The sequence below is a fragment of the Oryzias latipes genome, chromosome 5 (genome assembly GCF_002234675.1).
Source record: "Oryzias latipes chromosome 5, ASM223467v1".
Taxonomy (NCBI): domain Eukaryota; kingdom Metazoa; phylum Chordata; class Actinopteri; order Beloniformes; family Adrianichthyidae; genus Oryzias; species Oryzias latipes.
Window position 1 is genome coordinate 23,725,666 of NC_019863.2, and position 26,213 is coordinate 23,751,878.

The following is a 26,213-nucleotide window of genomic DNA, read 5'->3' on the forward strand; positions in this document are numbered from 1 at the left end:
TGCTTAAAATCATTTCTTTCTCTTTATTGGAAATATTTACCGACAAATGTTAAATAACTCTCCTTTCCACTGCTACAGGTGTTACAGATCACTGTACAGTCAGCTTTTCACAGTTTTTCTTACAGTATTTACATCCTCCATCCCCTTTGAGCCGAAGAGTCACATCTGCTGACACGGCATCTTTCAACTCAGCGGCTAACAGTTCAAGTCAAAAAGCATTTACAGAAATTAAATATAAGCTTACAAAGAAAAAAAAACTGTTCTCAACAAGGTTTTATAATTACATTAATACATTCACACTCTCACTCACTCAATCACACACAAAAGAGTTAAATATCAAATGAACTGCAACGCAATCTCTGAAGCAAACTATTTTAGAAAATAAAAGTGGATATGTGACATTAAGAATCAATAAATTATCTGCTTTGAATCCCAGAGTGGTTGGATCTTCTCACAGCCTGCGTGCAGCAGCCCACACATAAAAAAAAAACTACACAAATAACGAACATTTTCAAGAAATATGCTGCTTTATCTTGCCAGAAACGTCTTATTTTGAAAATTCCAGGAGTTTTTATCAAAACTGTTTCGGTGTTTCTTCTGAATTTAATATTTTCTGAACTTTAGAATGAATTCTTATCACAAACGTCTACTGCTGGACTCCAGCTCAGAAAGAATTCGAGTGTCTGCTTTGCTGTGGGTTCAGTCTCATCTCTTCCAGCCCTAAAAAGTCCAATTTCATCCCATCATTATTCTTTTCAAGCTCAAACTCTGTTTATTATTTCCTTCTGAATCTACATTAAAGCAGCCAACAGCAATGCCGTGTCCCGTCATCTTTGCTAAAATCTTTTGGAGATTTTTGCATTTGGGGAATAAAAAAAAAGTGTTTTTCCTTTAAAAAAGTTGTTCAATTCATGTATTTTTATTTTTGGAAAGCTGTCTGAGGAGTGTGCACGAGCATCTCCTCTCAGTGCAACTTTCCCAATGATTTAACTGGGAAGTCTGCAGAATTTTCAGTATATTTCCCAATTTAGTTCCAGAGTGGAGTCAAACCGATGTGTTTCAGACATGTGGACGCAAAGTGTTTTATTTTGTGAACCTTCAAGTATGGAGCCCTGGACATGACATTAAAAAAAAAACCATTTGAATTAGCATTTTGTGGAAACAAGCATTTTCTAGGCACAAATTAGCATTTTATGTCCAGAATTTTGTATTTCTTTTCCACAAATGAGCATTTTGTGCACACAAAGAAATATTCTGTGGCCACAAATAAGAAGTAATTGAAGATTCTAAAATACTATTTCTGGTATTTACTTAGCATTTAATAAAACGCTAACTTATGTGCACAAAATACTAATTTGTGGCCACAAATACCTAATTTGAGGAATTAATCTATAATTTTTTGAATGTCAGGCAGTGTTTCTAGGGAGTGCAAGTTCAGTCCGGGTCTGGACTTGTCACATTTATCATTTTCTCTGTCTCCATTGCCCCTTTTTGGCTTCAAAGTGCTTTTCTTGCTCCCCAAACAGGAGCTTTCATGACCGTGGAAATCCTCAAACCTCCACACGAACATCTCCCACGATGGTTGTGTTTTCTGCGCCAACACTGTGGGACAACGATAAAAGCCCCGCCCACTTTTAACGACGCCGACTTCAGACGAACCGGGAGATAAGAAAGCTGTTGATAAGCATCAGCTATGAGTGTTTTATGGCTCAAAGAGGGGATGGAGGCATAAATAATACAAAAGAAGACAATAAAAGGCTGCCTTAAGAACATTCTTCTATTTTTAAAAAAGTTTAAGCTTGAAACTAAGTGAGGTCAGTCATTTTTCTGGAAATGCTGATGCCGGACCTCCTGCTTTCTCCCCATCTCAAGCTATGATTTGCTCCAAAAAGCAAGGAGGCTTCGGGAAAAACTAAAGAAATGTCGGACATTAAAGCTTCTCCATCTGTCCCACAGATGGAGAAGCTTTAATGTCCAGGATGGAGAAGAAGAGGAGGTGAAGTGAGGTCACGATTTTCCAAGAGCCTCCAAAATGTTAATGGAAACTTAACAGAGCGAAGCGCTGTAACCGTAAAAGTCAGGAGGGTGGAAAAGCAGCCGTCTGTCGCCTCTACGGCGAGCAGGACACGCAAACTTCAATCAGTGATGCAGATCAGTCGGGCTCGCAGAAAAACGGAAGAAAAAGAGCAGCGACCTTTCAGCTGATAGAGGGAGGAACTTTCTCCCTCATGACTGAAAAACCGGCTCTTCTCCACATAAACTGAAAAGGCTGCAGAGGTCGGGCTGGCTGGAGGAATGAAGGAGGAAGGAAAGAAGGTGCCAGGCACACCAAGCCGTGGTCCATGAACGGACAGAGGAGTCCGTCCCGCAGGAGGCTCCAGGGTTTCCTGCTGCAGCCGCTCTGAGGCCCCCCCGGCTCCGATCACTCTGGAATCTGCAGCGCCATCAGCTCAGGTTTGGTCTTGAAGTACTGGTCAAAGCGCAGCACAGCGTACCTGCCAGACAAACGGAGACGCTCTTTACAGTCCCATTCCAGTCATCTTTTGATGCATTTTCATTATGATGATACTGGTTTTAGCCTGAACCAGAAAACCTGGGTAGTTTTCTGGGACATAGTTTCTGCAGAGCGGCAGACGTTCATTAGTAAATCCCCTCTGAGTTGTGGGCAGGACTGTTGGCAGGAGTGAGTCCATCTCCACTTTCTGTCACTGATTGGTTTACGCAATTCTCCAGCTAGCTTACAGCCCCTCACACCACAAAAACGGTGAAAAATATAAAAACTTTCCAGCTGTACAGTTTTGAGCCAGAAAACGGCTCAGACGAGGAAAACGAAGACGTGCAGTAAAGACTAAGAGCTTGGACAAACTTTTTTCATTCAAATGAATGAGAAGGGCTGTACTGTACATGAATCTAGTTGTCTGGTAGTGGATGCATCGATTTTAATAAAGAAATACGAAGAAATGCAATGTCATGCTGAATTTTCTTTATATTTGTTCTTCCTCACCAGGAAACGTGTTCCAAAGCCATTTTCAGTCAGAGAGGATTTTTAAAGCCTTTCTGAGTTGGTTTAGGGTCAGAACACAGCCACACACTGCCTGTCCCATAAAAATGTTCCTTACAACTTCAGAAGGAAAATTAATGAGCTCCCAACTGTATAAATATGCACAAAAATACATTTTCCTTGAATGGTTGTTAAGCTGATTTGAGTGTGAAGTTCTCTTCCTGAGAACCATGAACTTCTTGTCCTCTGTAGTCTCCATTTTGTTCCACCTATCCCACCCTAACATACAGATATCAATGGAAAGGCCATGAGGTCCTATTTCAGCACATCAGGACTTAATTAAGTACTTTAAACGGGTCAAATGACTCAATCCAAAAACAAATGTCTCAAACTTCCTTCTTCATATCACGACGTACAAAGCTTACAATCTGACCGTTTTCTGAAAGCGTAGTGACTTAACGACCAGCTGGTGAAAATAAAATCTACTGAAACGAGCCGGTAGGGCGCTTGACCCGCACAAGCCGGCCGGTGACACTTACCCGAGAAAGTCAAAGTCGATGGAGGAGTATTTGGCTTGGATCAGAGCCCAGAACCCCCAGAAGAAGTGAGAGGCCTTGAGACAGATAGAAGAGACAAGTTGGACGCTGAAGACATGAATGCCTAACAGGAAGCGCGTGTCCCTCACCAGAGCAAACTTGTTGACCTGAACGTAGAGCGTCTCCAGCTCTCGGGGGCTGACCTCCTCGCTTTTCTTGGTGAACAGCTTGTACGCCATCAGGTACTCCTTCAGCCAAACCATCTGCATCTCCCGACTCGGGTAGAGTCCGTAGTCCAGCTCCGCCATGCCTGATCACACAGGAAACAAACCCCGCCGCTGAGATACGACCTCGGGGCTCTGTTGGACAGAACCTCCCAGAGCATCCACAAACCTGCAAATTCGTTGAAGTGGTTTCCAATGTCGAAGGCCTGGTAGTTGTAGCTGGAATACTCATAGTCTATGAAGCGCACGTGACCTAGAAGACACCAGGAGGGAGCAGGTTTTTGTCAGGTTTGACTTCAACACTATTCATTCATTTATACCCAGAATTCTTTGCACAGGTAAGCAGTAATACTGGTTGCTAAAGAAACCAAAAAAAAACCTCTTTAAAAAGGTAGAGACAAGATGATCAAATCCATCAACCCCAAACGAGAAGAAAACTGAAGCGTCGCTATGAACTCCTGCCTTTGTGGAAGCTGCTGGAAGCAGGTAAACCATCCAAAGGACTCGAGCACAAGTAGCATTACTTCAATAACTTTTATTTAAGTGAAAAAATGCCATTTCAACCCCCTCCCTCGTCTCAACAGGCCTGATGCTCTTTGCAGCCCCCTCATGAGATCAGCGCCGTTGTCCAGATCACACAAGGCGACGTTTGGGTTTTGTTCCAGTTCGGATTCAACCGGGTTTCGCTTCAATAAATGGTGCAAACATTTAAAAACAAAAAGTTGTAAGGTAGATTTGATGTAACTAAGTAAGTAGATTATCGTCCTAAATCTACTAAAGTTAATGTAAAAAGTGCAGAAAAACAACTTGGAGGAGAACATTTTTCTGTGAAGCGGCTATAGGAATTGTAACGAGTTACAATTCATTTGCAATAAAGCTGTACTGTTCTGTCATTTCTGGACTGTGTACGTCTGAAACTTTATTTAATTGTTCGGTCCAAGGCGCCGGTGGAAGAACAGCTTGCGTCCACGTCAGGTGGGATCATGAACACGCGTTTCCTTTCTTTCCAAGAAGTTCTGTAGTTACTGTGAAGGGCTTGGTTTTTTCCATTCAGCACTTTTCTCTGTGCTCCTCCAAAGAACAACAAGGCTTAACGGCCACAGGGAGGTGGTGAGTTTGTTTCTACCTGGGACACAGTGGCCTCGCTCCTCTGTGTTTTCGTCCCAACAGAAGATAAGACAGAGGGGACTTTTAGCTGGAATACGGTTCAGCTTCACAGCAAAAAACAAACAAACAAGAAAACTCTTGAGTCGCTGATTCTCACATGAGAGGAGGTTCAGAGTTGGTGGATTTAGTTTTTGGAAAAACGTCCAAATAACAGAAAGTTATTTGGTTATGGAAAGAAATTATTGTTTTTGATCCATTCCATCTCCGTTTGTAGGTGTAACTTTAATTCATAACATTTGTTTTTTTTTTCATTTAATGTGTCATATAATGTGATTCTGAGACAGAAAACTGCTTTAAAAAAATTCTGCTAAAACCTGAATGTTTTAAATAACAATGGGACTCAAATGACAACACCTTCTTTGCTGTTGTAGATGATGTTCTTGCAGAGCAGGTCGTTGTGGCACAGCACCACAGGCGATCCCAGCGTGGACAGATGCTCCTTCATCCACACCATCTCCTCCTCCAGCACCGCCTTGCTGGGAACCCGCTGCTGGATTCTGGGAAGAGAGCGGCATTAGGGAAAGGTCCGTTTTTTTCCCACTCCCACGGCCTGCTGTGAAGGCGGCGCCAGGTGTCTGCGAGGCAGCCTGACTCTGTTTCTGCCGTGAGGGGAACAAGACAAAACCTTAACGCCTTTCAGACGTTAGACAGTGCCGAAGAGTCTTTACAGTCAGTTTGGACGGGAGTATTGTCTGCTTCTGCATACGAAGCAAAGGTGGACATGTATCTGCATCTGCTGTGATAGCACCAAGCCACAGAAGACAGTTACACAGTTTCTACAAACACTAGGTCCTACCTGCGGTCAGCTCAGATCACTTTTCTCCCCTCCTTGGTAACGCAAACACCTGATAGCTCAGCGAGTGGCTGTGGCACCGCGGCGGGCGGCTATTAAGGTTACAGTTATGTAACAGGAGGGGAAAAGGTTTCAGAGGTCTCTCCGGCTGTACGAGTTTCAGGAAATGTTCCAGACGAAGAAAAAAAACGTCTACACACTTGAAGCTGAAGCCAGCAGGTCGCAGGTGTTTGGTGGGGTTCTCGTGGGGTTGTGAGGTGCTGCTCACGTTCCCGTGAAACCCACAGTTTGGCGTGTCTGTCCAACACAAATATGCATCAACTCATCACCACGGCGAAGACTTCACCTCTGTGTTCTCCCAGCAGAGAGGAACCAACAACGGTTTCGTTTTCAGAATAAGTTCATTTTAAAATGTTCTTGGATATCACCTTCTAAACAAGTGTGTCATTATCAATCTGGGGAACATAGAACCATCTTAAATGAAGACCTTCACCCAACAAAGATCCTACATTGAAATTGACATTGCGATTGAACACAGGAGGGCTTCCAACTTTTAGGAATCTTTATGTTCATCGAGACTCAAACACTTTTATGTGGAAAAATCTTTCAGGATTTTAACACTCCAGCAGCCTCCTTCACTTGTCCTCAGCCTTCAAACTATTTTAATGGCTTTTTATTTATTAACCAGGTAAACGCAGCAGTTAAATCAACTCAAGGGTAATCATTTAAAAGCATTCACTTTTTACAGCTTTATGATTTCACTCCAACCCATTCGTTTTGGTATTTGGAGATTTCTTTTTATTTTTTTTCCTTTTTCAGCATTGTGCATTTTGTAGGTGACTACTTTGAGACATCTGCTGTAGTTCTTGGGCATCCTTTAGCATCTTGAGCTTGCACCCAAAAGTCAAAAAGTCTTTTCTGATCTTTCTCATTTTCTTATTTCTTTTTGTCTTTTGTCTCAGTTTCTTTACAAAAGCCCCTAAAAGCTAAAAGTTTCTGCAGGTCGATTCATACATCAATTCTGCCGACAGAAAAAAAATATCGCTGAAACGAGTATCTGGATACTCGGGTATTCACGATCTGTTCCAGAAAAATGAGCACAAACATTTGCGACGTCCGAGATCACAAATTTACATTTTTTATAAATACAGTATGGTGAAAGAGAAAATACTCTTAAGGCAATGTAATCATGGCTCTAAAATTACAAATTATTATTGGATTTTATGGTAAAGTAAACTAGCTACATACTAGTGTCACAGGAAGGGAGTACATCTTCAAAGTATCAGTGATTACTCCTTTACAAAGTAAAGCTTTCAAGTGTTTTTCATAGACTGAAAAATGAGACTTGAGTTTAATTGAATGGCATAAGTTCTGAAAACATGGTTTTGTTTGAAATATAGAGGAACATTTGAATGAAAAGATATAATAAATGTAAAATGAAGAATATTACAAAAATATTATTATCAGCTATTTGACGTGATGACTGCCTGCTAGCATAGTGCTAACAGCAGAAATTGCACCGACCCTAAAATGGTTGGAATGTGATAACCGTCTGTTAAAAAACTGAATCCACTCAGTGGGGCGTCAACCAACTGACCCCAACCAAAACTTCCAACCATCCGGCGCTCTCAGATGACACATGGTGGTTTTTTTAGAGCAGCTTCCATCTCCTGGACTGATCATGCAGGCAAATCAGGTGGCTGCTTTTGAATGTTTATCGCGACGTGCGACCAGCGGGATCTCACCTGGAGTTGGAGGCCTGCTCGGTGAACTCTGTGGCCAAAAGGGAGAAGTACTTCCTCATGGTCATCCAAAGGCTGGGTTTGGGAATGCAGCCGTTGTGGGCGTGGATGGCATGGATACGAGCCATTTCCCGAGCTATTAGTCTGAAAGGACCAAGAAGTACAAGGGGGTGAGCGGACTTCTGCCGTTTGCTCCTGATTCCCAACAACCTGAATAAAGAAATACTCAGAAATGCTATTTTAAGCTGAATTTTCTTTATACATGTCCTCCATCATCAGAATAATGACACAAGAACATGTTGAAAATACCCAAACTGGATTTTTTTTTAAAATTCGGAGTGGGTCTTAAAGTTAACGTAAAAAAAGTGAAGTAGGTTAATTGTTTTGTTTTTTTCCAGGAAGAGGCAGCACATTACATCCATCTTAAAATCTCTGCACTGGCTCCCCTGTCAGCTTCAGGATTGATTTTAAGATTCTTTTAATAATTTCTAAGTGTGTTCATGGTCTTGGTCCTTCTTTTATTTCAGACTTGCCTTTAGCTTATGTAAATGCCTTAGACCAGGAGTGCTCACATTTTTTTGGCATGTGAGCTACTTTAGAGTCTACAATGTCTTGAAAATCTACCTGTCTGCGTGTGTATATATACACTGACCAAAAATATAAACACAACACTTTTGTTATTGCTCCCATTTTTTATGGTATGAACTCAAAGATGTGAAACATTTTCCACATAGACAAAACAACCAGTTCTGTGAAATATTGTTCACCAATCTGTCTAAATCTGTGATAGTGAGCACTTTTCCTTTGCCAAAACAATCCATCCCACCTCGCAGGTGTGCCATATCAAGATGCTGATTAGACAGCATGGTTATTGCACAGGTGTGCCTTAGACTGGCCACAAGAAAAGGCCACTCTGAAATCTTCAGTTTTGTTTTATTGAGGGGGTCAGGGTACCAGTCAGTATCTGGTGTGACCACCATTTGCCTCATGAAGTGCGACACATCTCCTTTGATTATAGTTGATCAGGTTGTCTATTGTGACCTGTGGAATGTTGGTCCACTCTTCTTCAATGGCTGTGCGAAATTGCTTGATATTGTCAGGAACTGGAACACGCTGTCGTATACGCCGATCCAGAGCATCCCAAACATGCTCAATGGGTGACATGTCCGGTGAGTATGCTGGCCATGCAAGAACTGGGATGTTTTCAGCTTCCAAGAATTGTGTACAGATCCTTGCAACATGGGGCCGTGCATTATTATGCTGCAACATGAGGTGATGTTGTTGGATGTACGGCACAACAATGGGCCCCAGGATCTCGTCACGGTATCTCTATGCATTCAAAATGCCAACAATGAAATGCACCTGTGTTCTTCGCCCATAACACATGCCTGCCCATACCATAACCCCACCACCACCGTGGGCTACTCGATCCACAACATTGACATCAGAAAACCGCTCACCCACACGACGCCACACACGCTGTCTGCCATCTGCCCTGAACAGTGTAAACCGGGATTCATCCGTGAAGAGAACACCTCTCCAACATGCCAGACGCCATCGCATGTGAGCATTTGCCCACTCAAGTCGGTTATGACGACGAACTGGAGTGAGGTCGAAACCTCGATGAGGACCACAAGCATGCAGATGAGCTTCCCTGAGACGGCTTCTGACAGTTTGTGCAGAAATTCTGTGGTCATGCAAACCGATTGTTTCAGCAGCTGTCCAAGTGGCTGGTCTCAGACGATCTTGGAGGTGGACATGCTGGATGTGGAGGTCTTGGGCTGGTGTGGTTACACGTGGTCTGTGGTTGTGAGGCCGGTTGGATGTGCTGCCAAATTCTCGGAAACGCCTTTGGAGACGGCTTATGGTGGAGAAATGGACATTTAATTCCCTAGGAACAGTTATGGTGGACATTCCTGCTATCAGCATGCCAATTGTACGCTCCCTCAAAACTTGTGTCATCTGTGGCATTGTGCTGTGTGATCCAACTGAAGATTTCAGAGTGGCCTTTTCTTGTGGCCAGTCTAAGGCACACCTGTGCCATAATCATGCTGTCTAATCAGCATCTTGATATGGCACACCTGCGAGGTGGGATGGATTGTCTTGGCAAAGGAGAAGCGCTCACTATCACAGATTTAGACAGATTTGTGAACAATATTTCAGAGAACTGGTTATTTTGTGTATGTGGAAAATGTTTCACATCTTTGAGTTCTTACCATAAAAAATGGGAGCAATAACAAAAGTGTTGCGTTTATATTTTTGGTCAGTGTATTTATATATATATACTATTAGTAAGTAGTATTTTCCTATTTTCTAACATTTGCTATTAGTAAATGTTTGTTTATGAGTTACATGTTTATTTGTACATTGTTGTTTATGTACTGATGATTAAAACCTACACAATAAGAGTACACAAAGACACATTTGTATTAACAGATGAGGCATTTTATTACAAAGACAGAAAGCAACGACTGTCGTATGTGATGCTCTGTTGTATATCGTGCAATGCGGGGAGCGTGGCATTTCAAAGGCGCCGATGGCTGCGTACGAAGCGCGTTCCACAGAAAAAAAAACGCTTCCTTAATGAGCTCGTATTTATCGGGCGAGAACTGCAGAGGCGATAGCAGGAGGAGACACGCGGGGCGGCTTCAATAAACACTCCGGTTGTCCGGAGTGGTCTTCTGCCGGGGACTTGACTTGCCGCGGGACAGAAAGAGAGTTTACGACAGACAGAATTTGCACTAAGTGAATTTAAACACGCATGTGCAGTGACATATGTTTCAGAGGATGTCCTATTGGCTGTTCTGCATGTCAATTATGTCCCGTACTTCTCAGTGAGGATTTTGATTGGCTTGTGGATTTTTTAGAAGTACTTTTTTTTTTTTGTTATTTATCTTTGCTGACATGCGATCTACCCTCATCTTCTTGAAGAACGACCGGTCGATCGCAATCGACGTAATGAGCACCCCTGCCTAAGACCGTCCTGCTGAAGGTCCCAGGGTCAGGACAAAAAACGACGGGCCTCGTCTGTATAACACTACGGAAGCTCTGGGGAGCCAAAAATGCGCCATTACACAAAAACTCGATTTAGGTTTTTTTTGCTTTTAATCGCCCGTAGCAAAAACGTTCAAATAAATTCATTCAATCGTTTTTTCGCCCAGGCATACCTTTCAAGTTCTTTCTTCTTTAGTTTTTTTTTTTAGTCATTTCTCTTTTACTTGTGCTTGTTTTTGTGTATTTTATTATGAGGGGCTTTTTTAAGTATTTTATTGCACGAGTTGGGATTGGTGTTTTTGCGTTCTTGGTTGTTTTTATGTACAGCACCTTGAGCCGTTTTTTTTACATGGTAGAAAAACATGGTAGAAAGGTAGAAATAAAATCAATTAGAATTTGCTCTGACCTGAGTAAGGTTGGATCCCGGACGTCCTGCGGGCCCAGAGCGTCTCCCTGCATGAACTCATAGCAGATGCCGTTTTGAAAGCTGCAGTAGAGGCGGGGCGCGCAGTGGTTAGCATGCAGCACCTGCAGAGAGGTGGGGGGGGCTGGGGGTTTTACACCTTGGAGAGGCGATTGATTAATGCAGACAAAGCTCCACGGCAGATCTCCACTCACCTGAAAGCTTTTGAGCTCATTATCTCTGTCCACAATCAGCTCCGTCTTGTTTCCGTACACCCGGACCAGGACCACGTCCTCCGGACTCTCATCCACGTAGCAGCCAACCAGCTTGTTGGTGGTTCCATCGGTGAAGAACTTCAGAGAAGAAATAAACGTTTCTTTTCTTTTCCACTGTTTTCGTTTCAAACCCAAACACCACCAGTAGAGATTCACACTGCTGTGCTCCTCTCATTGACAACCGTCCCAACGTTTAAAACAGGGGTTCTCAAAGTGCGGCCCGGGGCCAATGGCGGCACGCGGGAAGATTTTTTGTGGCCCTCAATAAAAGAGAGCCAGAGCAGGTTCCTTTGGGGAAAAATGTTGTGTTGGCGAGGAGAAAAGGCGCTTTCAAATGCTTACTTTGTCCTTTCATGGGCTGATCAAAGTCCTGTGCCTAATTTGCAAGCAGGTAATGCAATGATTAAAGAATTCAATATAAATCTTCACAAATCATAAAAATTATAACAAATTTATTGAAACAATAAGCTCCAACAATTACAACAAAGCTATGCTGCACAGCAGATGTTTACAAAAGTGGCTAAATCCAGTGAAGCTGTGACAGAAGCTAGCTATGTTTTGGCTTTGGAAAAGGCCCGGCTTAGCAAGCCCTTCAGTGACGGGGAGTTTGTAAAAACAATGTATGCTGAAAGTAGCTGACATTGTTTGTCCAGAGCAAAAGAAAGTCTGTCAAATGATACAATTACTAGACGAGTAGAAGATCAAGGCACCAACCTCCGGGAAAACATCTGGATGGCCTGGTTAACTGTAAAAATGACACTTGGTCATTTAAGTTTTTAAAAACAACATTTTTCTGTTTATCCATTTTTTTCACCAAAATTGGCCCCCAGTCTTATGTCGAGTTCCTAATTCGGCCCTCTGCTACAAAAACTTTGCGAACCTGGTCTAAACAGACTTCAATGTATCCGTTGTGGGTACCGGATGTTCTCGGGTTGCCGGATGTTCTCGGGGTCCTTCGACCAATGATGACGTCACACTATTTGATTGGCTGTAAGTTGCCACGACCAATGAGTTAACGTCGCTAAGTTTTTTTAAAAACTTTATTGACAATTGCGGTATCATACATTAATAATGACATTTACGTTAACAACGAACAATAACGATGTAATCAATATTGCCTCGAAGATCAGTCACCATTGCCAAATATAAAATATTGACATAGAAAATAAAGAATAGAGGGGAAAAAAAGAAACAATGAACATAACACACAAATGAATAAAAACATAAGTAAAATAAAATAAAGGAACATAGAAATAAATCTAAGTAGTCTAATACTAGTTAAGTTAGGGGTACTCGTGAAGTTTGTATTTCTGAACAAAACTAAGCAATTTCAAGCCATTCTTCTTTTTCATATAATGAAGTGATTGAAAGCAAAAACAGAGCTCTTTATTAAATGTTATAAAAGTGATTTGGGCTTCAAAACTTGACCTCACCAAGATGGCGGTGCTCTCCTCCCATGAGGAACCACGTGATGTCTCCTCTAGTGATATAACTCATTTGAAGGACCCTGAAGGACCCCGAGAACATCCGGCAACCCGAGAACATCCGGTACCTACACCGTCCTAAAAGTGGATTACCCACATGTGCCTGAATTTATTTTCAACTATACTGTTTTTTACCTCATAAAATTGTTGGGTTTTCAGTTTTATTGTGACAAAAGATAAAAAGGTAAATACGCTTAAAGAGTAAGAATATTATTCTCTTCATTCTTAATAATGAGCTGATACTTTGATCAAAAATAGTTGTACCATCACCCTGCTCCACTGACTATCATATATAAAGACAAAAATATAAAAACATATTTAAAACTTTTGTAAATGTTTGTCATTATATAAGCTTTGTATATTTCTACATGAAAAAAATTTTATTTTGATATTAAGAAAAGGGAGGATTTTTTTTTAGGTGTTACATTGTGAAAGGGTGTGTTTTACTTTGAAAAGTACAGAGAAAAATGTACACCGCAAGGTGCAAAGCTAAAGTTTAAAGGCAATCAGTCAAAACTGAGGAGGTAAAAATAAAAAAGCTGATTTGGTTTAACAAGACGTTTTGGTCCATCCTGTTAGGCTTCTACGTCTCTGAATGATTCTCCTGGACTAAAACACTTGGGACCAACAATGAGGACTCAGTTTTCTTTGGCTGCCTGCTACACCAATGACTGAATCTAGTCAGCAGTTTAATATCATTGGCATTTTGAGAAGTAAGTTATAGGTTTAAGAAAAAGATAAGAAAATGTATGATACCCTCCATTAATGCTTTGTTATAACAGATAACAGAACAAACCAAACATCCAGCGTGTTCATTTTACAACAAATGTGACACCTCCCCCCTCGCTTTCCAACCAGGAAGTACCTGCTGGTTCCAAGAAACCAAATTCCCATAAACCTCTATTGAGACATAAACAGCAATTACTCCGTCATTCCTTTTGTCAGAATAACTATTCTTGCTATTATTAAACATTTGCTCAACCAAATTTTTATTTTATTTTATAGTTTTACTGTGCTACAAGTGATTCAAGTTATAAACTGGCCAATCAGAGGCCTGAATAGCAGTATGAGGTCTTAAGTTGACAATCAACAGATTCTTCTGAACACGCTTTGGGTGGTAGGGGTGTGGCCTTTCAACAAGCTGACTAATTGGTGAGAGCAGTTGTCATAAAAATGTTTACTCGACCAACTAGGACTAATCGCGAAAAAAATGGTGATTAAATTGACTTTAGTTTGTGGGAGCCATTATCATTGGGTGATGTCACATTCAGGCCCCTAATGGTTTGGACAGAGCCTTGACTGTACCGTTATCTCTGCCTTGTGGAGCCCCTTTTTACTCTAAAAGCCATCCTGCTTTTTAAACTCCATCCTATCTAACTGATTTTTCCAAACCTCACTTTAGAGCTGTAAATACGTGGATGTAACTGAAACTTCCACAACCAAGACTCGAGGAAACTGTGCGTGTGAGCATTTCCCATCTGTTCCAGAATAACCCAGAATTTTGATCATCCGTCTCAAACCATTTCCGTTTGCACTTTACTACAGTTTTCCCCCAAAAAATGTTTTCGATGAGGGGAACAAAAAGCTTTTCGATGTGACAGCAGAGCACACAGATGCCGCAAACATAGCGACAACACAAAAACACTGTCTGCCAGACGCTCACTCGCACATTTCTGGCATTCCACCCGCGACTCCCCACAAAGATGGGCATGCGGGGCTTCCCTGCTATAGGCGCACGCACAAACAGACGCACGTGCGCCTTCCCCATCGCCGCACAATGAAGCACTAAATATGTTAAGCTACACAGCGATCAGCTAAAACTCGGACAGAGGAAATCCAATAGAAACACGTCAATCACATGAGACAAGGACATACAGTATGAATTCTTTTCATACAGAGATTTCTATTTTAAAGTGTTTTGGACGTTTCTGTAGAAGAGAAAGAAATAAAAAAAATAAGAAAAGTAACATTTTAAAAAGCGTAACAAACATTTACATTTTGTTCTCTAGCAATCCAGCACTTCAATTACACAACTGAAGTTGATCACTTTCAACTACTAATGTTACTAAAGCTAAAATAATCTACAGAAGCCACGCCCCCTTTGGTATGCTAACAAAAATCAAATTTTGCTTTGAAAGTGTTTACCCCTTTGAGCAACCAATAATGTCACAATATGGTTTCAATTAAAGGCTTAAATATTAATTAACAAATTACCTTACTGTCAATGTCATGTTAATATTAATGTCACTTAATGTCATTAATGCCCAGCTGTTGGACAGGACAAGTTAAAAAAAAAAAAAAAAAAAAAAATATATTAATGTCACCAACGGTCTAATACAATTTTAGCATCACGTTTTTCAGAATGCTAGCTGTGCCCCAATGGGCGACCCACTTTTAGTTGCTGGGTCACAGGTTTGGTTTCCGCCATGTGGGTCAAGATGTTCTTGGGGCCACGCCCCTTCCAACACCAAGACAGCTCTGCCACTAATATTCGAAATTGTGTCATTTTTAAAGCACTCTGATCCTTAAGAAATGGAAATACACAAGCAGACGGCATTAACCAGCTTTCTTCTATTTGCTTTGGATTTTACATTTTTAACCCAAACTATATTAAAATGAACGAACGTTTGCTTTCTAGACATTTTAGCCCCGCCTATCACCAATTTCCGACAAGAAACGAAGGAATTAACTGAACAAAAGCTCTACAGAACTATTGGGATCCTGCATCCCGGCGAGGAAGACCGCACTGCCACAGCGATTATTGGTTCCCGCCAAACACGAATCATGAAACACCAACTTTAAGAATAGAAAAGACACACAAACATTACTGGACGCCATAGGGTGAGATAAATAACAGACGAGACTATAGAGTGGGACCATCCACAGCACTGGATTAAAACGCAATCTGTACACATGCCCACGAATATTTTATTAACAGCAATTACGTCTCATTTTCCAAGTAAAGAATAAATGTGAACAAACATTTTACAAAAGTCTGAATTCCTTTTCTACTCACTACTTAGTGCATTATATAATTATTTTGCCAGCTTGCTGGGATGTTCAAAACTCCAATACCAAAATGGACTCCCTTGGAAATTTCCCAGAAGTCTCTGCGTAAAATTCAGTGTGCATTGATGCTCTTTGGATTGGCAAATATAGACCACAATGCACTGCATTCTAACGATTTGACAGTGGAGATAAATGATAAATCATCCAAGTTTTTATCATCATTCATAAATACTGTTTGTAAAATGTTCGTATTTATGAGGTTTTTATTTCAGAAAAAGGGTGACATGATACTTGGTGTTTAAAAAAATAGAAAATTTGAGAGCATGTGTCTAAATAACATTAAAACCGAAGGTACTGGATAGTCCCACACTATACAGAAATCTTTTTTTATGTAAATACACATTAATCAAATTCACCTGATTTAATAGTACATTTATTTAATTTAAAGTAAGTCTGTTTTTTGAGACTTTCTGAAATACCCTCTTTATATGTCTATCCGAGTCCTCCGATTTTAAATAATAAAGATATATTATGGTTTTCTTCTTATTTGGTCTATTTTGTTGTCTATTTTCCTGGCAGGAAGCGCCTGTTTGGGTGGCGATGGTGGAGAGGAGCAGGCCTCTGTGGTCCAAACAAATCCAGGTGAAGGCTATCGGGTTCTCAGCAGCAGGTGTTTCACAGCTCAGACGGTAAACAGCAGCTGTGCTCGCTCCATAACACTGCAGGGTTACTGGAAAAGGCCTTATCTCCTGCTTGAAGGTGCAGATGCTTCGTCCAGACTCTCCCCAACAAGCCTGTTTATTCTAAAATCAATCGGACGTGGATCACAGTGTTGAGTGTTTTATGGACGTGACGTATAAAGAACGGCAAATGATTACATCACCCCCGTTTGTAAAGAGACTTTGCTCGATTCCACGTGGAGGTTTTGAATTATTAATCTATTCTATCAATTGGACATGGTGGTTCCAGATCACGGCACTGAGCAGCCTGCTTGATAATCAGCTGGTCAGGGGTTCAAATCCCAGGCGAGACTGTGACCTGCCCTTAGGTAAGACATTTATGGTCACATAATGCCCCCCCAACCGTAAAAATCCTCCATAAATGATAGTGTCTTACAAATGATACAGTGAGAAACTGTGTAAAGGTTACAGAACATTAAGAAGTGATCAAATATGTATAATCTGAGATTTAAAAATAGAAAACGGATATTTCAGAACAATTATTTTTTTAAAGAAATATTTGGTTTAAGAGTTTTTTTTCTTTATTGTTTCACATCAACATGTCTTTAACACTGAACTACATCATGAAGTAATAAAAAAAAGCATGCAGTGCTAGCCAAAGTGAATAGAAATGATCTTTTAAATGATTGAGTGGTTCTGGAATCTCTCCGTTTCAGGGTTTAACAGCATTTGTCATTTTCTAGCAGTGAATTTGGTGATGCAGCGTTCTCCATGTGCCTTCCTAATGCCCCTGGAGGAGTTCAGCTCAACTTTTCTTTGAATTCAGACACAGAAGGATTTTTCAATGAATACTTTTCAGGAAAATCCTAAATCTGAGTCTGATTCAAGTCCAGACTTTCCCTTAGAACAGTGTTTTTCAACCTTTTCTGAGCCACGGCACACTTTAACCTTTAAAAAAATCCCGCGGCACACGAGCATCCAAAAATTTTAAAAAAAGGATAAACTCATAGTCTGTATTGATCTACAGCCCCTCCCTCCACAGTCTCACATGCATTTTTGAGATAATTGTTGCAGAAAAAGCTGGAAACTGCAGCTGTTTTTTTCTAAAAGATGCAATAAAAGTTAAGTTAGAAGATTTAAAAACAGTTTGAAGTGTGTTCGTTGGTTTCAAGACGTTTAACAACAGATCTCCTTGTGCGCTGTCACTCTCACAACCCAATGCATCATGGGAGATGTAGTGCATAAAACGGCCGGCGGAGATCGCTTGTTGGTGCTTCATTGTTTTGTTCACTTGTTCCACGGTCTGATACCGGACTCTGTGGAAAGCTACACCGCTAAAGACGAACTTTAGCTGGTATTTTTGTTAGAACTGAGCGACTTTACGAGCTAAATCGGGACAAGGAAGTGAAGACTTTAACCACTTCTGATTGGTCAGACTGATGACATGTGATTAAGCTCCCCAAGAATGATTGGTGGAGACAGTTAAAGCGACGGGACTTTTCCAAAATACAGCCGGAGCTGCAGCTGAATCGTGGTAACGTCATTCTTATCAAAATGTCTTTAATAAAATAAAATAAACGCAAAGAAAAAGTATTTTACGATCTTTTATATTCCTAACTCCTCAGTGTTTGGATGAACAGAGAGCTCAGGGCCTGTTTGGATGAACAGAGAGCTGAAATCCTGGAGATGGGAAATGTTGTTAAATCAGTTAATGAGGGCAATTTCCCACGGCACACTTGACCATCTCCCACTGGCACACTGGTTGAAAAACACTGCCTTAGAACACCACAGAACCTTTTCTTTGCTGTAAATAGCTTTGGTTACATGTGCAAAACATCTTTGATCAGCTCAAGAATCCGATTAGAACTGAACTGTGTACATCAGGGGTGGGCAAACCACGGCCCGGGGGCCATATGTGGCCCGTTAAACCATCTAATCTGGACCACCAAACTAGAATCAATTATATTGATAAGTCTTAATGATGATTTATTTTCCGTGTCATTTTAGTGTCTCCCCATAGATGCTGCACTACAGAAACATTGACCATTGTTTAGATGCAGAAAATTAGTCTGCATTCAAATGCCGTTGGAAGATATGTTGTTTTTCTAACGTTCAGGTGTGTTTTTTTCCGAGTCGAACATTCATTTTTCCGATCTTTCCAACACCACATGAAAGCAGCATTTCTCCAAGTTGTTCCCAGAGGGTAATCAACCCATTGGTGGAATTGGCAATAAAATGAGAACAAAACCCAAAAAAAAAAAGAAAGAAAAAAAAGCTCTGCTTTGAAATATATGTATCTAGCAATTGTTATTTCTTCCTCTTATGAGTTGGGTTACCAAAACATTTCATGAATCAGCTCCTGGCCCGGCCCTCCTGTCAAATTTCAAGACCTTTTGTGGCCCACAAGTCAAAAGGTTTGCCCACCCCTGGTGTACAAGGTCCCAGAAATGTGCTTTTATTATTGTCATGATTATTATTAAGTGCCTGTTCGCTCATGAGTCTTCCTGCTCTGCCCAGAGACATGTGTCCTTCTCGTGGAGCAGCCGACCGGTCCTGTTCGCGCTCCAAAGCCTCCTCTGGAGCGCCACACCGTCTACGCATGACATAAAAGACAGAGCAGTAGTGACCCACCATCGGAATAAATTGTTAATATGCACCACGATCGGATCAACAATCGGCATAACCCACCGATCTCGATCGGAAGGAAATCTTGATCCGAATGAGTCTGATTGGGCCAGAGTGTTCCGAACGGCGCATTTACATTTTTGTTCTGTCAGGCATTTATTACAATTACTTCTGTCCATGTAACCGCGGCGAATTATTTCTTAGGAGGTGTGTTTGGGACATTGCTAACACTCGGAGACGGAACCAACGTGCTCTGAGCAAAGGCTCATGCAGTGAAGGAAGGACTTTCACTTTCAAGATGATTGATTTTTGGTTCTGTCATTTATTTGGAGTTCTGCTTCTTTTAGAACCTTCTAGATGAGGCCTGTTCGTGTTTTTAGAGCCATCTCGTAGGTCGGTCTCTGCCGCTGTGTTCTCTATGTGTGGACAGTTGGGATCCAACAATTCATGTTCCGCAAAATTCGGTTCAAACCTCGATTTATGGGTCACGGTTTGTATTGCAAAACAACTATAAAAACTTTTCAAAATAAATATGAAAAATCCTATTTTTTATTTAAAACCTTTCAACTGGCTCATTCTAAGAATATAATAAAACAATAAATCCTTCTTAAACTTAAAATCTGTTCAGTTTTGACTATCTTTTTGCTAAAAATACACAAACGATTCGAACACTTAAACACACAAAAAAATTAAATTGAAAAACTCTTGTAAAAAGTTACTTTTTCTTAAATCTAGAATAAAAATGCTTAAAGATTTGTGACTGATGCATTGTGGGTCTGAACTAAATCGAGATTGAGTTTGTTCTCCTGTTCCACAAAAAGAACTTCCTTCGGAAAAAAACAAGAACTTTCGTTCAGATTATTGACTAATCTTAACATTTGTTAATTTTTTTATTGCATTAATATTTCTATATAATAAAATAAAAGCAAAGACTTGCATCTTAATAATACAGAGACACATCATTATGGGGGGTTTTCTGCTCTCATTTAAAGAGAAAAATGTCATTCTTACATTATTTGTGCCTGCATTTCTTTACCTTTTCAGTCCAGAAACATTTGACGTCCTCAAAGTATTGACTTTCTATATCTGCCTAAAATTTTGATTTTAGGGAATTTATAAAATTGCAATTTTTTTGAGAATGCGTTTATTTGTTGAAGTTAACACATCATCAGAAACTTCTGGTTATTTAAAGCTTTTGCAGACTTATCTGAATCTTTGAGAGAAAAAAAAGACTCCAAATATAAATATAAGTTTACCGAAAGTATGTCTTAAAATAATAAGTCAAGTAAAAAAGATATTTCAGCTGACTGCTCCTTTTCATTCTCTTTTCTCTTTCAGGAATTTTTTTTTTAAATCACATTCATAATGCTTTGCAGGAGATCAAACTGTCCAGTCTCCAGAATTATCTTCAAACATAATTTCTAATCCATTTCCAATTAATCTGCATTAAAGTAATTAATCTGCTTTGATCCGGCCCATTTTTTGTCCACGTCAGCACAGAAACTTTTTCTTTGAGAGTTTTAAACTCTAAGCAGCTGCTTTAATACATTTTAATATTCAAACCGATACCTATGAGGACAAAGGATAGAGCTTTATCTGATGCAGACTCGATTTGCATTCATGCCTGTAGCTCTGAGTGGAGAAACAAGATAGATAAAACAAAGGTTGATGTTATAAGCACAAAAAGTGATGGAAATTCATGTTAGCCAAACGTAAAACGTGCAGCCAAGATGCACACTGCTGCTTTGCCCGCATGCGTTTAAGTGCGTCAAGGGCTGAATTGTGTTGTTGGCCGCACGTATTTAATGTTAAACTTAAAGTTTGAAGTCCGATTGGTTGTCACACTCCTAGCTGCGAGACGTATTCTCCATGTTTAATCCATCCACTGGAGGAGCGGTGAGCAGCAGAAAGAGAACCATTTGGTGGTTTAACCCTAATATTAAACATAACTCTTCCAACCTATGGGTCCCTGCAGCCAAGAAAAAAGGTCAGCACTAGCTATTCATATTTGGAAAATTACGTGCGAATAGACACTTTAAAAACCAAACACTTTTTTTTTTAATGCAGAACATTTTATTTAAAAAACTTTTTTTTTTTTTACTTTTACATTGTTGAATAATCAAGGGAAACCAATAAAACATGAAGGAAGGAGATCCAGCGCTTTACAAAGATTTGATAAGAGGGCAGTGACAGATAATAAAGATGACTCAGTGTCAACATGCTCACTTTTACTGACTAGTTCCTTGATTTAGACAGACATTTAGAAATGCTCTCATGTTTGATGAGATTCTCTATTTTTTAACCTTTGTCATTAACTTATCAGCGATTCAAAAGTTCCAGAAAACTTAATGAGGCAGAAATGTGCAGATTACACCAAAGTTTTTGATATGACAGACAAAAAAAGACATATTATATGAGGACAATTATTTTGAAAAGGTTGAACGAAAAAACAGAATCAGTCTACTTTAAAAGAATAAATATTAAAATAAAAAGCTGCCTAGTTAAATGGCATTTGCCAGATTTTCCTATTGCAAGCCGAAAAGCTCAAAATATTGAGTAAAAATTGAGGATATAGTACGCTAAATTAACTGAAAATATTCAAATTATTTTAAATTAAACGACTTTATACTACTAGGTTCACAATGATAAATTAAATATGAGATAAAAGTCGTTAAATTGTCAGAATTATAAGAAAAAAAAGTCATAAAACCAAGGGGAGAAAAACTGTCTGAACTTCATAAGAAGAAAGTTATTCAATTCATAGAAGAAGAAAAAAAAAATCAACATTTCATGTTGGTTCCATTTTTGTTCGACTTATTTGACGTAAAATGTTGGCATGTTTTATTTTACGACTTTTTTTCTTTTCTTATTGTGGCGATATAACGAAACAGACCAATTTAACAACTTTTTTTTTTCAGCACCAGAGTATATAATGCCTACAATTAGTTAAACAAGCAAAAACAAAGCATGCCAATCAATGCTAAATAATTTTCCTGGCTTGAGTTCATTTTTACAAGCTAATGGTGAAAACGCTGCGGACCTGCTCTACAGTTACAAACAGAACAGTTTGACGTCTTAAGCGTTGTAAAATTTTCCACATTAATATTTTTATCTATGTCCAATAAATGGCTGCGATAAAAACCATAAAAAAGAAGCAGGAATTTCCCGACTCTCTTGAAGTACATGGAGGTCTCAGTGCCTCATTCATTGAGAGGATTTCCTCGGCGCTGAGGCTGATCCCGCGCGCCCTCGTCCCTCCCTCCCTCGCGCCGGTGGTGATGCTACATGGCTGTCAACTTTAGCCTAGCATGTTTTAGCTAGCCCAGCGGCTAGCGTGACGTTACCTTGGTCTTGACGCTGCCGCTGTCCCACGCCGGCCTCAGCTCCTTGATAAGCTTCATCGCCCCCTCCGTCACGTCGTGCTCGTCCACGAAAACCGGGATTTTTCGGATAACCGGGGAACCGACGGGCACATGAATCTGTGTTTCCATTCCGCAGCAAGACGCGCTAATCTCCGACTTCAGCGTTCAAGATTGAAGCATTCAGGAGTTTGTTCCTTCTGACGCTGATTGCGTGTCGGTGAATGTCCGGCTGGTTTATCGTGTAAAAGCGGCGTTAAACTGATGGCAGTGGGAAAGTGCCGGGTGGAGATGCAGCTCGCCGGTTTTCTTCGGGGCTGTCAGCCAACTGAGCCATTTCCTCGTACAAAGCTCCGCCCGCTCGAGATCATCCGATTGTACCACCGATTGAGGATTGGTAACGCCCACTCTGTCCGAATGCGACCGATTGGAACCGAGTTCAGCCGAACTACGTCACATCCTGTCTGCTAGCATGACTCAGATGCAATTTTTTTGAAAACACAATTATTGTGGTTTCTTTTTGTCGTTTTGAATTTGTAAAGTACAGTGCATACAATTGCCTAAATATATTCAAGCAAAACAATGTGATCAAAACACATGACACAATTTGTTTACGCACTTAAAGTCTAGAAAAATATATCACAAAGAAAATATCAAACTACTTTTAATAAAAAATAATTTTACAATACAATACAATATACTTTAGTATGCAGTGACAAAAAACATTTGATGGTGGACACCACTTCCAAATTAAGTACCTCACAACATTACTGTTTACAAAATGTTAAAGATTTACCTGGCCATTATAAGTTAATTTCTTTACTGCAGAAGTAGAGCATAACAGTCCGAAGTCACAGGTTATTGCTACGTATTATATAAGAAGCAATAAGTTGTGTAATGATTAGTGACATCATAGTTTATTTTTGGCAAAGTCAAGGCACAGCTGATGGAGCAACCATCAAGTTCAGTCCGATTAGTTCCTAAAAAATGAAAATATGGACTATCTACCCCTAAAGTACAAGCATAGAGACCAAACAACGATTATAAGGCCTGGATATGTGCCTCAGAAAGGCTAAAACAAAAAGACTATCAAGATCAGCTTAAAAATATGTGGTTTGGAGGTTTCTTTAACCCTTTTCAACATTTATTTTTCTTGCTGCCTTAAACCATAACATTTGGGAAGTGTGTCTGTTCTAATTCATTAGTTACTGAACATGAAGTGTGTAAAATAATCATAATAAAAATTATTAGTGACTCATTTCATTATTTGTAACTTACCAAAATAATGTTTCTGTAATAAACACCTAAAAAGTAGTATCTAATACCTTATTTCTGTAATGAGTTACTTTCAACGCTATGAATACTGCAGTGTACGTTACAATTACAAATTGAAAACCTGCAACAGCTAATGTGAATTTACATAGATATGTGTTATAGAAAAGAAAGATAAAAAAAGTTCACACATATTTTTACCTCTTCTCTGGAGTCTTTCTCAAATGTGCTTCCTGTCATGACGTTTCACTATTGCCCCTTAGCTGTCCTTTGTTGTACTGCCACTATTTATTTTGGGCCATAACAGAGGACAACAACCGGTAAAGAATAAAGGAAAAAAAGAAAGAATAAAGTAAAACATAAATTAAAAAAGAAGGTGGCTGACAGCTACAAAGAAACTAACTGTTCCATACATCAGTGGAATGGCAGAATCAATGCAAGAGCCCTGAAAAAAAGCATCATATGAATAGAGCAACCAAACCTCACATAAAGCTTAGACAAGTGATGGTTTATCAAAAGGAGAGAAAAAAAGTGTAGTCTTAAAAAAGTGTAAATCCAGCTTTAATGAAAGAAACAGGACGTATGATTAACGTACAGTAAAGGAAGCACGAAACTGTATCAAAGGAGACAACAGGAAAACTCAAAAATAACAAAACTTCAAGTCAGCAACATCCATTCAATGCAAATGATAGATTCACACCATGGACAGGTACCTACACAAAAAAAAAATGTAAGGGGGTGGCACACTTCCTGTGGATGCTCTTCTGAGGACCACAACCACATTGAGGGGTGTGGTCACTTCAAAAGACCTGCCAAGTTCGTTTATCAGGCCACACCTACCTCAAACAGCTAGTAGTGACATGTAATGTAAGGAGAAACCTTGTGAGAAAGCCTGCAGCCCAAAATGCATCTTAATCCTTACAATTGCTTAAAAAAGGTGGATTAAAATTGCATGTGACATTAGACCTCTTTCTGATGGATATCCTGCAGTAAAAACTATCATTTCAAATTTGAAACACTGCTCTAAAATGAGAGAATAAAGATAAGTGCTCCTATAAAACCTTATCATGCATGAACCTGAGGGGGCAGTGTTGTCACACAAAAGGATGGACAGATGAAGGGCAGATGAGGAACTGTCCCAGGAAAATGTTTTAAAAGGTCAGTATGTTCATGCAATTGTATCTTATTTTCTCTCTCTTTTTTTGTGGCAATCCAGAATTCAAATATAAAACAAAATTTAAATCAAACAAATAGAAAATTTTAATTAAAGCAGAAAAGGAACAAATATCTGAGGAGTATTTAGGTGCATCGTGTGTAATCTACATGTAGTCAAATTACTTTGTAGAATGAGTATGCGCTGAACTGTCTTGGGAGATTGTATCCACTAAACATTTACATCCCACTTTTTGAGCTTTCTGCCAAAATGCAGCACATCCTGACATAAACAACCATCAATGTCCGGCCACTTAAAACCGGCTCGGGTCTGTGAATGGATGCCTGTGCAGGTTTGAGCCGGTTTGTATATGTGCGCAGTGTTAGAATGCAGGAGAAAAACATCGCAGAATGTTCATTACCCCCTGTTTACTTTACAGGAACTAAAAACCAGTGATTAGTTCAGGAGGAAAAAGCCTTTCGTCTCTTCTGAATCTGCTCGCTGCTGCAGGCGGGCTACTTTGCTTGGGCGCGCTTCCAATCCTAATACTTCACTGACAGGCAGAGCATTCTTTGGGTTTACCGTATGCTCCACAGGGGTGTTGAAAAAGGTACATTTCTCCATGAGAGATGCACCAAAGAGACAGACGAGAGCAGAGAAGAACAAGTTTAGGGAATTTGATCTGCCTCATGTTACTCCCTTGTTAACTTGCTGATGCCCAGAATATTTGCTAACAGAGCAAATATGATCAATATTTGCACTGAAGTTAATTTTAAAGGAAATTATTTTCCTGCATATAAAATGTAAAAAAAAAAAGAAAAAAGATAATTTCAGAAAATTCTAAAAAGGTTACTAAGAACTCCAAAAAGGGAGCTGGAATGTAAAACCTAAAGCTACGAGCATGTGGCATTTGATCAAGAACAAGCTAAATGCGGGTTTTTGAACACACATTTCACACTAGTCACAGAGACAGGGAAGGGCTTCTTCCTCTTTTTCTGCTCTTTACTAGCGCTCGCCCGCCACTTACTGCTGGAAGAGGCCTCGTGCAAAATGTGGTGCAAATCTCGCAAATCAGGCTTCTTCCTGTACAGCTCTATTCCAGTGTATAAAAATGTTGGTGTTGTAGAATTCCAGTCGTCCACAAACCACAATTATTAATTTACCTTCCATGATCAAAATTTCAAATGGTTGGGACTTCCATGAATCAGAGGGGAGGTTGTGCATTTGTCTCCACCAAATCCGAGTCCCTGATTGGTCAAAGTTTGACCTGATTTAACTTTCAGCGCGTTTTGCACATGGAACCTGAAAACAGTCGTAGAAACATGTAGAGCTATGCGTGATCCAAATGTTTTGGCATGTTTACTCGTGTTTACCTAAACATTTCATTGGGAGCGTTTGCCAAGGGCGGGGTGACCTTAGCTTAAGAGATACTGTAATTATAAATGCACTTCCTGACTCACAGAAGCATTTTTGTGTCCAGATCTTTGTGTTTGATC

General features: G+C 40.0%; 1 protein-coding gene across 1 annotated transcript; it reads right to left on the reverse strand.

The window, feature by feature from the left end:
* On the reverse strand, window positions 1-22,680 carry etnk2 (ethanolamine kinase 2). Its single transcript, XM_004069043.4, has 9 exons — window positions 22,278-22,680; window positions 11,076-11,213; window positions 10,864-10,985; window positions 7,467-7,607; window positions 5,283-5,425; window positions 3,931-4,014; window positions 3,687-3,847; window positions 3,541-3,614; window positions 1-2,495 (listed from the first exon to the last, which is right to left on the reverse strand). The coding sequence occupies exons 1-9, from the start codon at window positions 22,422-22,424 to the stop codon at window positions 2,423-2,425; spliced, it is 1,083 nt and encodes a 360-aa protein (XP_004069091.1). The 5' UTR covers window positions 22,425-22,680; the 3' UTR covers window positions 1-2,422.
* Window positions 22,681-26,213: the final 3,533 nt, after the last annotated feature.